This window comes from Sceloporus occidentalis, unplaced genomic scaffold (assembly GCF_023333645.1).
Source record: "Sceloporus occidentalis isolate IW3139 unplaced genomic scaffold, rSceOcc1.0.p SCAF_5, whole genome shotgun sequence".
NCBI classification, from domain to species: domain Eukaryota; kingdom Metazoa; phylum Chordata; class Lepidosauria; order Squamata; family Phrynosomatidae; genus Sceloporus; species Sceloporus occidentalis.
Window position 1 is genome coordinate 24,017,649 of NW_028316985.1, and position 12,863 is coordinate 24,030,511.

At 41.4% G+C, this 12,863-nt stretch overlaps 1 protein-coding gene across 2 annotated transcripts; it reads right to left on the reverse strand.

Annotated features, from left to right (window-relative positions):
* Positions 1-812: 812 nt before the first annotated feature.
* SSBP1 (single stranded DNA binding protein 1) lies at positions 813-10,831 on the reverse strand. 2 transcript variants are annotated; one of them, XM_089526709.1, is made up of 7 exons: positions 10,673-10,811; positions 9,404-9,474; positions 8,344-8,410; positions 8,043-8,183; positions 5,772-5,859; positions 3,914-4,002; positions 813-991 (listed from the first exon to the last, which is right to left on the reverse strand). In XM_089526709.1, the coding sequence occupies exons 2-7, from the start codon at positions 9,425-9,427 to the stop codon at positions 948-950; spliced, it is 453 nt and encodes a 150-aa protein (XP_089382835.1). In that variant the 5' UTR covers positions 9,428-9,474; positions 10,673-10,811; the 3' UTR covers positions 813-947. The 2 variants fall into 2 exon arrangements, with proteins under 2 accessions (XP_089382835.1, XP_089382834.1); XM_089526708.1 differs by lacking the exon at positions 9,404-9,474 and having other exon boundaries at positions 10,673-10,831.
* Between the last annotated feature and the right edge of the window lie 2,032 nt (positions 10,832-12,863).

The window sequence follows — 12,863 nt, forward strand, 5'->3', positions numbered from 1 at the left end:
ATGAATCTCAATGTGCTACTAGAGGAATGCAGTTTGGGGACAAATGTGGGCTGCAGTCATCATGTCTATCACACTTTACCAAAGGAAGAAGACAACACAGGGCTGAAGATCATTAGTTCACTTGCTACAACTCCATTTAAAGGACACCAGATAGCAGCACCTCAGAGAGCACAGCCAATCACAGCATCAAATGCAATGATCAATAGATCTCAGTTATCAAGCTGTGTGATGGGCAGAATAATAATCTGATAGACCCTTATTCAAGAGCAGAGGCTGGAAAATTGTTTTGGACTGCAGCTCCCTGAATCCCCACTCACTCAGTCCATAAGACTTGAAAGCAATTGGATACACGGGTTGCGAAAGCAACTTTTTTGGCTATGCTGTGTGAGGGGTTCTCTGATGAGGAGTAAGTGTTGCAAGAAGGCAAGAAACCCCCTTATACCAAATCATACTATCAGTCCATGAGTTCAACTATCATCTAGCCTGATAGGAGCTATCCAAAGCCTAAATGAAACTGCAACTGCTAAAGTAGAACCACTGAAACAATGGGTTTTATGTAAGTGCTGACTTACTATTCAGAAATTGATTCAATCAATCAGTTCTAGTTGGACCACTAATACGACAGAGTATGACAACTTACATGGCCACAACCCTCATATAAATCCAGAAACAGATGTTAGAGAAGTGAAAAACAAGTCATATTTTCTCTCCTTGCTGACCTCCCCCTTCTGCAGGTGTCTAAAGTGTGAATGGGGTATGGGTGGGGAAGAAAGGTGGAAGGGATCCCAAAATAAATACAGAATATGCATATGTGCCTTTAGATTTTGTACAAAACTTTATTTTTAATCAGAGCAAGGAAACAATTGGCTGAAACATGATTGCAGAATTAGGAAAAATGCTACAAAAATAAGAAGGTATATCTGAAGCTTGTACAAAAGCTGGTCACTTCATTCTTTTTCTTTAATAAGGTCACTGAGGAAAATAATGTTATCTGGAAGGCAAAAAGAGAGAGAGAGAGAAACAACTTTGAAAAGCTGCATGTTTGAACATATGTGTAATAAGATGCTAACTCCCATTATGATGAGCATCTGAGCATGATTTATATTGTTACATTTATCTTTGGCATTTCCCCGAAAGGGTACATGGCTCTCCATCACTCCTCTTTCCAAATACAACTGTTTGAAGGACAGACTCAGTGTTTATGACTAGCTCAAGTGAGTTTTAACAGAGAGTGAAACCTTCAACCTGGATCTCCCAAATCCCCATACAATGTCCTTAACTGCTGCACCATACTGCCTCTTCAGTACTGCCTACTCTGGCTGACAGTGTTTGCCTAGGCTTCAAGGGAGAGGGTCCTTTCCTAGCCTTAATTGCACTTGTATCCAGAGATACCAGAAAAGAACCTGGAACCTAGTGTTCTACTAACAAGCTATATTCCCCCCCACCCCTGGCTCCCACAGGCCACCTGAGACTCAAAGAGCATTAAGGCTTTCCTAATTTGTGTCTTCCAGTCTCAGACATTATAAGTACAACCTTCAGTTTATAAGGATCTAATATAGCTATCTCTCAGCTCTCAATACATTAAAATGTGTGATCTGAATTTCTTTCCAGTTTGAGTTATGTTTGTTTCATTTGGGAGTTATTATTGTTGGCCACAATATTTTTTTTAACCAGAAAGAGAGAATATAAATTCAACAAATCTAAAACACTTGCCAGCTGTTTGGTGCAAGGTGAGATCTGGCTAAAGCTGCTGAAATCATGGGGCTGAGCCACACATAACCCTGTGTAGGTTCAAGTTGTTAGACTAGTAGTGGAGAATTTTTGACCCTCCTGATGTTTGGGGTTTCTACTCCTAGAAATGCCAAGCAGGTTTGGCCAATAAAGGATTATGGTGGCTGCAGTCCAAAACATCCAGAGGTTCAAAGCTTAGCCTCTTGCCTGGAACAATTGACTGTTCTTTTCAGGCTTGCACTTAAAGTCACTATAACATATATGGCTATGTAGCAGCAGACAACTGCAATATTTGGCATATCAGAAAGAATGCTATTAATACCATAGATCTCCAACACTGCTGACATAAAGACTACTGTGTTTCTCTTTTACTTCTGCTCTTTGCCTTCTCAAGGGGCCTAGATGTTCCAATTAAGGTTGGAGGCAGAACACTGTAACTACTAGATCTGATAGGTTCAAAAATGAGAAATGGCCATTATTGCTCCTTGGTCTCAGCTGCTATTAGAGGAATCATGCAAGCTGTCCACATTACTCATCCTGCACCTCCATCGTAGGACTGCTACAAACATTGGCAGTCAAGCCTAAATGTAACACACACAACTTGTTTTGTTTAACAGCCAGGACCAGTTAAAACAAAAGAGCTTGCCCAAAAATTTGTAGCAGCCTTCTCCAACCTGGTGCTCTCAGGATATGTATCTCCCCATATGAACCTACCAGAGCCCGGGCCTAAGATCTCCAGGAGTTCCATCCCCATCACAGGATTGCCTGGTGAGGACACAAGAGAGAGCCTTCTTGGTGGCTGCTCCTGCCCTGTGGAATGACCTTCTACAGGAAGCAAGGCTGGCCCCCTCCTTGCTTGCCTTCTGTCGGCAAGTAAAAACAGCTTTATTCAGGCAGACTTTTAATGTGTGATCATGGGATGGTTTTTTATATGGGATGCTGTTATATGGAGGTGGGTATTGTGTTTTTATTGTGGGTTTAATGTTTGTAATTTTATATTGTTTTTATGTGAGGTTTTTTATGTGTTTTTGTTTGTGTGCCACCTTGGGTCCCTTCTGGGAGAAAGGCAGCATAGAAATAAATAAAATAAAAATGTTGGTCTGCAACTCCCATGATCCCCCAACTAGCCTAGTCAAAGGCACCAGATTGGGGAAAGATTGCTTTAATGAGCATAATACTGGTTTCAACACTCCAGTCTTTTTTAAAGGGAATTTATTTTTGTCTGATTCCCTCCTTATCCTTTTCTTAACTACTCCCTCCTTAAAGGCTCCCTTGAAAAAAGCTGGGTGGACAGAGAATGCAGGAAATTGGGAGGAAACCTGTAATCAGTGGCATAGCCAGACATTCTAGTATTTCTGGTTATATTTTGAGCTTTCAGGCAAAGCTCACTTGCACTGAAAAACTCTGATTAGTCTCTGCCAGCAGAGAAACTGACCTACGGCTTGCTGGCTAAAGTTTGTAACAGTGCCTGTTATGACAGCCTTCCCCAAACTGGTAGGTCAAAACATCTGGAAGGTACAACTCCCACCATCTTCAACCATCATAACTATGATGGTTGGGAATTATGGGAGTTGTCTTCCAAGATATTGACCAAGGATTATGGGTTGGAGGAGGCAGCATTAGGAAGTCTGCTCATTTAAGGATGTGAGAATCTGACAATTTCATCTTTTGGTGCATTACTCAAAATCCTACTGATAGAAGATTCTATTTTCTGCTTGCAAGACTTTTAAAAATTCCCTCATGGAAATCTGACTGATTTCTACCATGTAATTTTACTAATATATCCCTTCAGTTTTTAAGTAATATATATATTTCTTGCATATATTGTGAGAAGATCAAGTGTTTATGCACATTTTCAAATATACATTTTTTTATTTATATGCATCTACTTGCATGTGAGGAATCTGCTGCTCAATGACAGGAAATAAAAGCTACAATGCACACTTTCATTAAGGGTCTCAATGACCACAGACTAGATCAACTTATTTGAAAACCTCAGTTAATGTGCATTTTATTTTCTCTCCAAGTCTTTCTTAGTTCTTTCCATGAGCAGGACCCAGCAGTGCCACCAAGTGGAACAGCCAAGATAGTGAAGATAATACTCTGTTTTGATTAAATCCATCAAACAGTCCAAAGGAAAAAGAAATATGAATATTTGGGCAAACCTGTCCACTTTTTTTACCTGCAATGATTGTTGTGGCTTGCCGTCTCACATTGTTCTTATCCATGTATTCACCATAGTCTATCTTCCCTTCCACATAGATCCGAGCACTGTCAGGAGCCAAAAATGGGAAGATTAATTGTTAACATTCACTTTTAATTCTGAGGTTCACTCCTTACCATTAAATCAGTGCTTTAACAGACACTGCTCATCAATTAATTCATTAATCACAGACGTTTTAGAGAGACAAGAAGGATCTAAAACTGGTAGACAAAGGACACTCGGTCTCATCAGGTCTGGCACCCGAAACAGAACCTTTGGGCTCCTATCTAGCGTTTAATTGTTGTTAGCAGGTGTTCCATTAGGAACAACAAGCACCAGGTATATCGTATTGCATGTCTCAGGATAGGAGGGGGGAGCTGTCTATTTCCTGACTTAACAATGATTCAGGTAGCCAGGCTGGTACACTGTAGATTACACTTTTAATTACAATTCCCATAAATCTCAGCTAACAAGGACAATGGTAAACTATTATGGAATCCATAGTCGAGGGTGCTGTTGCCTACCCACACACATTAAAAACACTTGACATATTTCAGTGATCCTTGACATAGCCCTTCAAACTAGGTAAAAATCCATATTCCCTCATCTCATTCAAAATTAATGAGGTTGAGAGTGACTTTCCTAAAATTCAGAGTGTTTATGGCCAAGGTAAGTTTGGAACTGGGGACTTTCTGGCTTGTTAGGCCACCAGTTTTGAGGCGTCTGTACTTCCCATAATAGGAGAAAAGTAATCTTCACTAATGTCTCAAAGAATAGTCCTCGCTTCACTTTCTGTTCCTATTATTATGGCTGAGATGTATTTCTATATCAGGTTTTATTGGCAGGTCATATCAGATATTATTGACAGGTCATAATCAGGTACTTGCAATTTTCAGAAGTCTGAAGAAATAATTCATGTTTAGTCTACCTAAATGATGTAAACAGCAGCACCATAATACCTCGGTCCTATCACCTGAGCCAAATAGGAATATGTATACCTAAGGAGGCCACAAATTAACCAACCATTCCTATTCAGACACTTGAAGAGCAGTGGACCAAAGCAAGCCATGCAATAGATAAGTACTGGCCTCTACAGAAGCTGGGCAAAACCTGTTCTATCTATCTTTTATCTATTGCCACTCTTGACTTTCACCCAGACTGATCTTTGGGTATCAGTATGTGCCATCCTTCTGAAGTTGTAGCAATTTTGCTGCTGATGCCTGCTCTAGTCCTTTTCTTTGGAAGAAGCAGCTGGGCTATCTAATACAGCTAGAGCAGGTCTGAGGATCATACAAACTTCCATATGTTGTTGCTGAACTCACAGCTTGAATCACCACTGCTGGAGGTTGATGTCCATCATCATCCCCATGGAAGACCACATGATTCCTTGGTCTAAAGGAAGCCCATTCTACCTGCTTCCACTGAAAGATAAATAACTGAAACTGTTCCAAATACCCAGGCAAGTCTATTTCTAGCATAAAGAGAGGGCAGCAATACCATCCATGGCAACAGATGCAATCCCTCCTACACTCTACTAATTTTCCTACATTTCAGCAGATATTTTTTTTGTTTTAAATAGAGGTTACCTTAAACAAAGTATATAACAGTGGGGAACCTATGGCCTTCCTACCATTGGTGAACTGTGTCCCTTGGCCTGGTTGAAACAGCTGGGGGCAGTTGGGAGTTATAGCCCTGCAACATCTGGAGGCACAGGCTGCCCACCCTTGCTATACTGGAAGTTATCTAATACAAATAATATTAACAGTATGGTTTTGTTTTTATGAAGGGTCTGATTATTCAGGATTCTTCACTATAAGTATGCTCCAGTTCAACTCACCCCTTCTTCACATACTGATATGCTACATCTCTCAGCCCTGGCCTGAACACAGAGATTCGGTGCCATGTTGTCTTCTGTGAGATGTCACCTTGGTTAGATAAAACCCAGGTTACAAAACAAAGAAACAAATCCAAACCACCCATAAATTCAAACCTTCTCACAAGCAAGTGTTATAAAAGATCAGGAACTTGTCTCTCTATAGGTGCTGGTGGACTGCAACTTTCATCAGCCCTAGCCAGCACAGCCAATGTTGAAGGATAATGGGGACTGCTGTTCAGGACCACCTGGAAGGCACTTTGTCCCCTACATTTAGGTTTAAATACCTCATATTCAAGGGAATGGAAAGGATGGGGCCACCCAAATGCCATTATTTAAATGTGTGATGGTACTGTGGGCTCATACAGCTGACAAAAGGGTGGTCACTGGAACACACAATCAACACAAGAGTTGACAGGCAGGACAGGGGGCAAAGCTAAGCAGCAGAGCCACTATACACACTGGTCAAGAGCTGATGGGGCTTAACATAAAACACTCCTAGTGTAATCCTTCTTTATTTGGGTAGGAGAACTTTGCTTGTAGACACTGACTTCACACTGACACAGTACAGCATAAAAAGGTGAATTAGCTTTGGGCCAAAACATGTTTCAGCAACTCAGGTCTAAAATACACTGGAGAAATAATCCAGTTTGAGATTGTTTTAACTGCCTGGCTCAGTGCTAGGGAATTCTGGGAACTGTAGTTTTGTTAGACATTTAGTTTTGTCTGTCTGGTGCCACAATAAACTACAATTCCCAGGATTCCCTAGCACTGAGCCAGGGCAGTTAAAGCAGTCTCAAACTGGATTATTTCCGATGTGTGTTTTGGACCTCAGGCTCAAATGGCTGATGAACACAGAGTAGGTCAGGCGATGGAAGAAGGAGATGAATAATGACTCCAAAAAAGAGATATCAATGAGCCTATCTTGGTCTCATCACATACACAACATGAAGGAGGTCATGGAAGTGGAAATGAGGGGAATGAACCAAAGGCCTTCTGAAGGCCAAGAAAGGGTTGATGGAGAAGGGAGAGTCAGAAAAATAAAGCTTTTAATATTATGGATTATAATCACTAGAAAGGGTAGCAGGAGAAACTAAAAGAAACTAAAAATATAGGAGCCTCCTGAGATGTCAGAGACTACTCACACCTATGCTCCCAATTCCAATCCAAACCCAATGGAACAGAAACCTCTCTTGTTCATGTCTTCTGGACTTGAGGGAATAAATGGGATATGGGGGTGTGATGGACTCATTGGGCAGATTTGGATTCCTGACAACCAATCACAGTTCAGGCAGACTGTGAGGGAGGGGAAGATATAAAAGTAGGAGTGAGTGGCTTTGAGTTTAAGTTTGGGGGAGGTTTGAATTGAATGAGAGTTCTTGAGAGATGGTCAGATAGAGAATCTGACTGTGCCTTACAGGAAGTCAGAGTTATTCTGACAAACCAGTAGGAGAAACTGGGAAGAGAGACAAAGGGCCTTAGTATGGTCAGATAAGGAGTCTGACTAGATAAGGAAGCGCACTTGAGTCAGTAAAGAGTAAACCGTGAGAAGCCTGCAACTGTTATTTTAAAGTAACCACACTAAGTTGAACTATTTTACCTAAGCTACTTTGTTACTAAATGTTATTCAATAAAGTTACTGTTTATTTGTTATCACTGAAGTCTTTGTCTGAATGAATTCTTGACATTATAGACAAAGATAAACAAGCTACCTAATATACTGAATGAACAAAAGTAAGCCACTTGGGACCCTAGCCTTTATACACTTAGAGAGAGTGTGTAAATGGTGGAAGCAGGACAGTGTTTTAAGCCTGAAGGCAGGGAACCATCTAATTAAAAATAATAATTATAAGCCGTTCTGAGAGCCTTTGTGGCTGAAGAGCAGGGTATAAATACTCTAAATAAATAAAGCATCTCGTCAGAGAGCAATGTATGATGCATATTAGGGACTGTCACTATTGTCACAATCACAGTCTGGAAATGTTACTTTTGGAGACGGCACTCCCAAAATCCCTTAACCAGCACAGTCAGAGGCGATGCTGGTCAGAGAATTTGGGGGCTATAGTCCAAAAAACAACAACAACACAAACAAACCCTTTTAAACTGTAGTTATAACATACTTTGATTAAACTATGGAGCAGTGAAGGAGATGAGACATTTCCCAATTAAATTTAATGGCAGAACAGTCCTCAGACTTTCTACACTATTATGTCCCCAACAACTGCACATGCTCACCTCCTTGAAAGACTTCACTTTCCCCTGATCGCCACATCTCATTGGTTGCAAGGCTGAAAATTGTGACTGGATTTTTCCCTTCTGCTTGCCTCATGACAGGATCCTGTCCAACGCGGCCAAGCAGCTGGATTCGGTTCAGTGCTAAGAGAAAACAGGAAAATGTATTAGCATGAGGTAAGTCAGATGCCCATAAGGCCAAAACTGACACATTCTTGGCAAGAGTAAAGACAGTTAACTAGACAGACATGACTTTGTGTTATGCTTAGGAGCCACCCAACTTAGCTCAAGAAAAGCTACTTACATCTTTCAAGAACTAATGGCGTCGTCGTCGTCGATTCAGACTCATGTCTCACAAACTGTCGCATCACCTAGAGAAAGAGAACAAAGGGCAAAAACAGTCAGACAGGCCTCACTTGCAGGAGTGTTGTGTGCGCACACTGTGTGCTTTCAAGTAGTTTCTGAGTTATCATGGGGTTTTCTTGGCAAGATCTGTTCAGAGGTTTGCCACTGCCTTCTCCTGAGGCATGCTGCCAAGCATTTAAAAGATCTGAGGTCAATCACAGAATCATAGAATCACAGAGTTGGAAGAGATTACAAGGGCCATCCAGTCCAACCCCCTGCCATGCAGGAACTCACAATCACAGCACTCCTGACAGATGGCCATCTAGCATTCTCTGAAGATGCCAGCCACAGCTGCTGGTGAAACGTCAGTAATAAACTCTTCTAGAACATGGCCTCACGGCCCGAAAAACCCACAAAACAACTATGGATGCCAACGGAGAAAGCCTTAAACTTCACATTAAAAATTAATATAAAGCAACTTAAAACACCAATGATAACATTAAAATACCACTGAAAAAACAACAATGAAGTTAAAAATGAAGCACACACGCCATTTAAAAAGGGGGATTTCAAAATTTAATTATTAGATGGGTGTCTTTGAACAGCCACAATGTACCCAACCCCACAACAATCACACTGACAGAATGAAGATCAATTTAAAAAAATATATATCCAAACAGAAAGACGATCCTGAACTCAAGTCCAGAAATAGACAGCAACATAACTCTATGACAGGAAAGGGTTTTCTACAAGTTGTATTTACCTCTTTGAACCCAAGGTTAATCCCTCATTTTGATTCGATTCCACCAAGTCCCAGTTCCTTTTTCTCATTTAGTGTTAGATTGTAACCTCCAAGAGTGGCTATTTTCTTCCATTCTACTTAGATGCTTAAGCCCATTTTCCCCACTTCCTTAAAGGAGGAAAAAACGTAGCCCCAAAACAAGCCTCCAACAATCCATACGCCATCTCAATTCCTTATTCCACTGTCAGAACAGCTACAAAAGAAAATGGGTTTTTACCTGCAGTAGCGGCCTGCGCAACATTTTGGCTATTTTTAAAGACTCCTGCTTAGGTGCTTTCCTGGCTTTCTCTGAAAGAAAATGTTAAGAAAGTCAGTCACCAAGTTGTTAAATTACACATCAGTTTCATTTCTTTGTTATATTTAACAGGAAAGAAATGCGGAAGCAGAAAGAAACCACAGGGACAGAAACAGATAAAGCAGGTGTCAGTATACTTCATTCCATTGTATGTTGATTTCCACACTTGCGTATAGGTTCTCTGATTCCTAAGAGGTTAGAATCCTTCTCCCAAGCCTTAGCTAGAAGCAGAAAAAGGTTTAAGCGAATGGCAAACCTCCTCTGGACCAATCTTGTCAAGAAAACCCTATATCAGGTTTGCCGTAAGTCAGAAGCAACCCGAAGGCACACAACAACAACTAATGCTACTTCATTTGTGAGCCGCCTTGGGTCCCTTTCTGGGAGAAAGGCAGCGCTGAAATGAAATAAAATAGGCTGTATCTACACTGCAGAAATAACCTGGTTTGACACCACTTTAACTGGCATAACTTAATGCTAGGGAATTCTGGGAACTGTAGTTTGTGGTGGCACCAGAGCTCTCTGACAGGGAAGGCTAAAACATCTCACAAGATTACAAATCCCAAAATTCCATAGCACAGCATTGAGTCATGGCAGCTAAAGTGGTGTCAAACCTCTTTATTTCTGAGGTGTGGATACACAGCCCAAAACTTAGGTTACAACTAAACATCTCACAGAACTACAAATCCCAGAACTCCATAGCACAGCACTGAGCCATGGCAGCTAAAGCGGTGTCAAAGCACTTTATTTCTGAGGTGTAGATACACCCCCAAAGCGTATGTTGCAGCTAAACATCTCAGAATACTACAAATCCCAGAATTCCATAACATTGAGTCACGGCAGCTAAGGTGGTGTCAAACCACTTTATTCATTCATTCATTTATTTATTTACGGTATTTATACCCCGCTCTTCAGCCCTTAAAGGCTCTCTTATTTCTGCTGTGTGGATACACCCCTAGTCTGCAGAAACTTAGGTCACAACTAAACATCTCACAGAACTACAAATCCCAGAATTCCATAGCACAGCATTGAGCCATGGCAGCTAAAGCGGTGTCAAAACCGGATCATTCCTGCAGTGCAGGTGCAGCTATAAACAATACCCTGCGCTTCCCTGCTTCCCGCCCCTGAAAAGCTGAGCTTTCGCGTGGAAGAATGGTTGCAAAAGGCTCGCTCTTCGCTGCAGTGCTTCCTCACTTATAGAGACGCTCAGACTGCAAGCAGCAGCCTCCTGGTCCTTCTCCCTGCGGGCACTTCCGGTCCTCCAGAACGTGGGCTTCAGTCTCTTCTCTTCCCAATAGGAAAACCAGATAGAGGGCCGCCATAGAGACGCGGTGACTAGAGCGGCACCGCTGTGAGAGTGATGCTAGTAATGGCGCCTCAGTTCAAACTTCCGGTGGGGAAAACACACACTCACACTCACACTCACACACACGTAGTGGTTTTTGAGTTACTTTTCAGTCACTTTTGGACTATGGTCCAAAACACATTGCAGAAATAATCCAGTCTGAGGCCTCTTAAAGCAGTGGTTTCCCCAAATTGTACCCTTTAAGAGAGTTTGGACTTCAGCTCCCAGAAGCCTCAGCCATGTTGGCCAATAGTGTGGGATTCTGGGAGTTGAAGTCCAAGATTCCCTTAAGAGCACAGTCTGAGCACCACTGGCTTAAAACTGCCCTGGGCTCAATGCTAGGGAATCATGGGAACTGTAGCTTTGTGAGGCATTTATTAGCCTTCTCTGTCAGAGAGCTCTGGCGCCATGATAAATAATAATAATAATAATAGAATTCATTTATATCCCGCCTGTCCAAAAGGATCAAGGCAGGTTACAAATATATATATGCATATGTATATATAAACAAATATAGGCATACACACAATTTAAAATTACATATCCCTTATCCCTTACCTTAACTAAGACACCAGCACTATAATTACAAATTACAAATTAATTTAAAATAGACAAAATTTAAAATAGGAAAGATTGGGGAAATTATATTATATTTATTTACATCCCGCCCTTCTCCCAGGGCTGGGTCTCAGGGCGGCTTACAACATTAAAAAATGCAATACAGTTAAAAACACACAAAAATAATATATTAAAGTAGAATTAAATTGCTACAATAATTAAAACAAATTTCATGCTAAAATCAAGTACGTTAAAAAAAATGCTTAAAATACATTAAAACAATATAACAACACACCATAAACTGCAATTCCCAGGATTTCATAGCACTCAAAGCGGTCTCAAACTAGGTTATTTCTGGAGTGTGTTCTGAACCTATGTGTCCAGGCACACTGCAGACATAATCCAGTTCAAGATAGTTTTGGTCCAAACGCACTGCAGAAATAATCCAGATTGAGACTGCTGTAACTGCCTTGGGCTTAATGCTAGGGAATCCTGGGAACTGTACCTTGGTGAGACATTTAGCCTTCTCTGTCAGAGAGCTCTGGTGCCACAATAAACTACAATTCACAGGATTCCCTAGTACTGCTCCAGGGTAATTAAAGCAGTCTCAGGCTGGATTATTTCTGCACTGTGTTTTGGACCTGGGTAAGGAATATCAGTTGGAGGGGTGGACTGTTTGGACCCCACCAAATATTTTGGACTGTAAATCGCGGCTTCAATCCCACAATCTCTCACCCTTTATTTTGCTGCGAGAGGTTAGGGGCTGAAGATCAAAACAGGTATACAGAATCTCGTTGTTGTTGTTAACCACCTTCAAATTATTTTCAAGTCATCATGAACCCATGGATGAGACATCTCCAAGACTCCCTATCCTCCACTGCTCTGCCCAGGTCCTGCAATAGCCATGATCTCCTTAATAGAGTCCATCCATTTGGTGTGTGGTCTTCCTCTCTTTCACCTGCCCTCAACTTTTCTTTGTGTTGTTGTCTTGTCCAATGATTCCTGCCTTCTCATGATGTGGCCAAAGTATGATAACCTCAGTTTCATCATCTTGGCTTTCAGGGAGAGCTCAGGATCTGTTCTAGGACCCATTTATCTGTCTTTCTTGTTGTCCGTGGTATCCTCAGCACTCTTCTCTAGCACCACCTCTCAAAAGAATTGATTTTCTTATCCGCTTTCCTCACTGTCCACCTCTCACATCCATACATGGCAATAAGCAATTCTCTGCAGTAACCCTGCCTTTACACTTGCTTCCTAAATCTCCCTTTGGGATTATTCAGAGTGAAAATAATCCTGGTACAATCTGGACTGAATCTGTGTTCAGATGAATTTCAAATGCATCTGTTTAAGCTTGTGGGAAGGTCTGCCAAACCCTGCCACTTAACCTAGGATAATGGATCTTGGTTTTTTCCCTGGGTTTTCCTAAAATATTTGCATCGTCGGCTGTGTGAATAACCCATGTGAATAGACCCAGGATAAATG

Coding starts and splice junctions, on each gene's coding strand:
- SSBP1 (XM_089526709.1), bottom strand. CDS start 9,427: ATGTTGCGCAGGCCGCTACTGCAG. Junction 8,411..9,403: donor TGCGCAGGCCGCTACTGCAG/GTAAAAACCCAT, acceptor CTCTTTCTCTAG/GTGATGCGACAGTTTGTGAG. Junction 992..3,913: donor AGCCACAACAATCATTGCAG/GTAAAAAAAGTG, acceptor TTTGCCTTCCAG/ATAACATTATTTTCCTCAGT.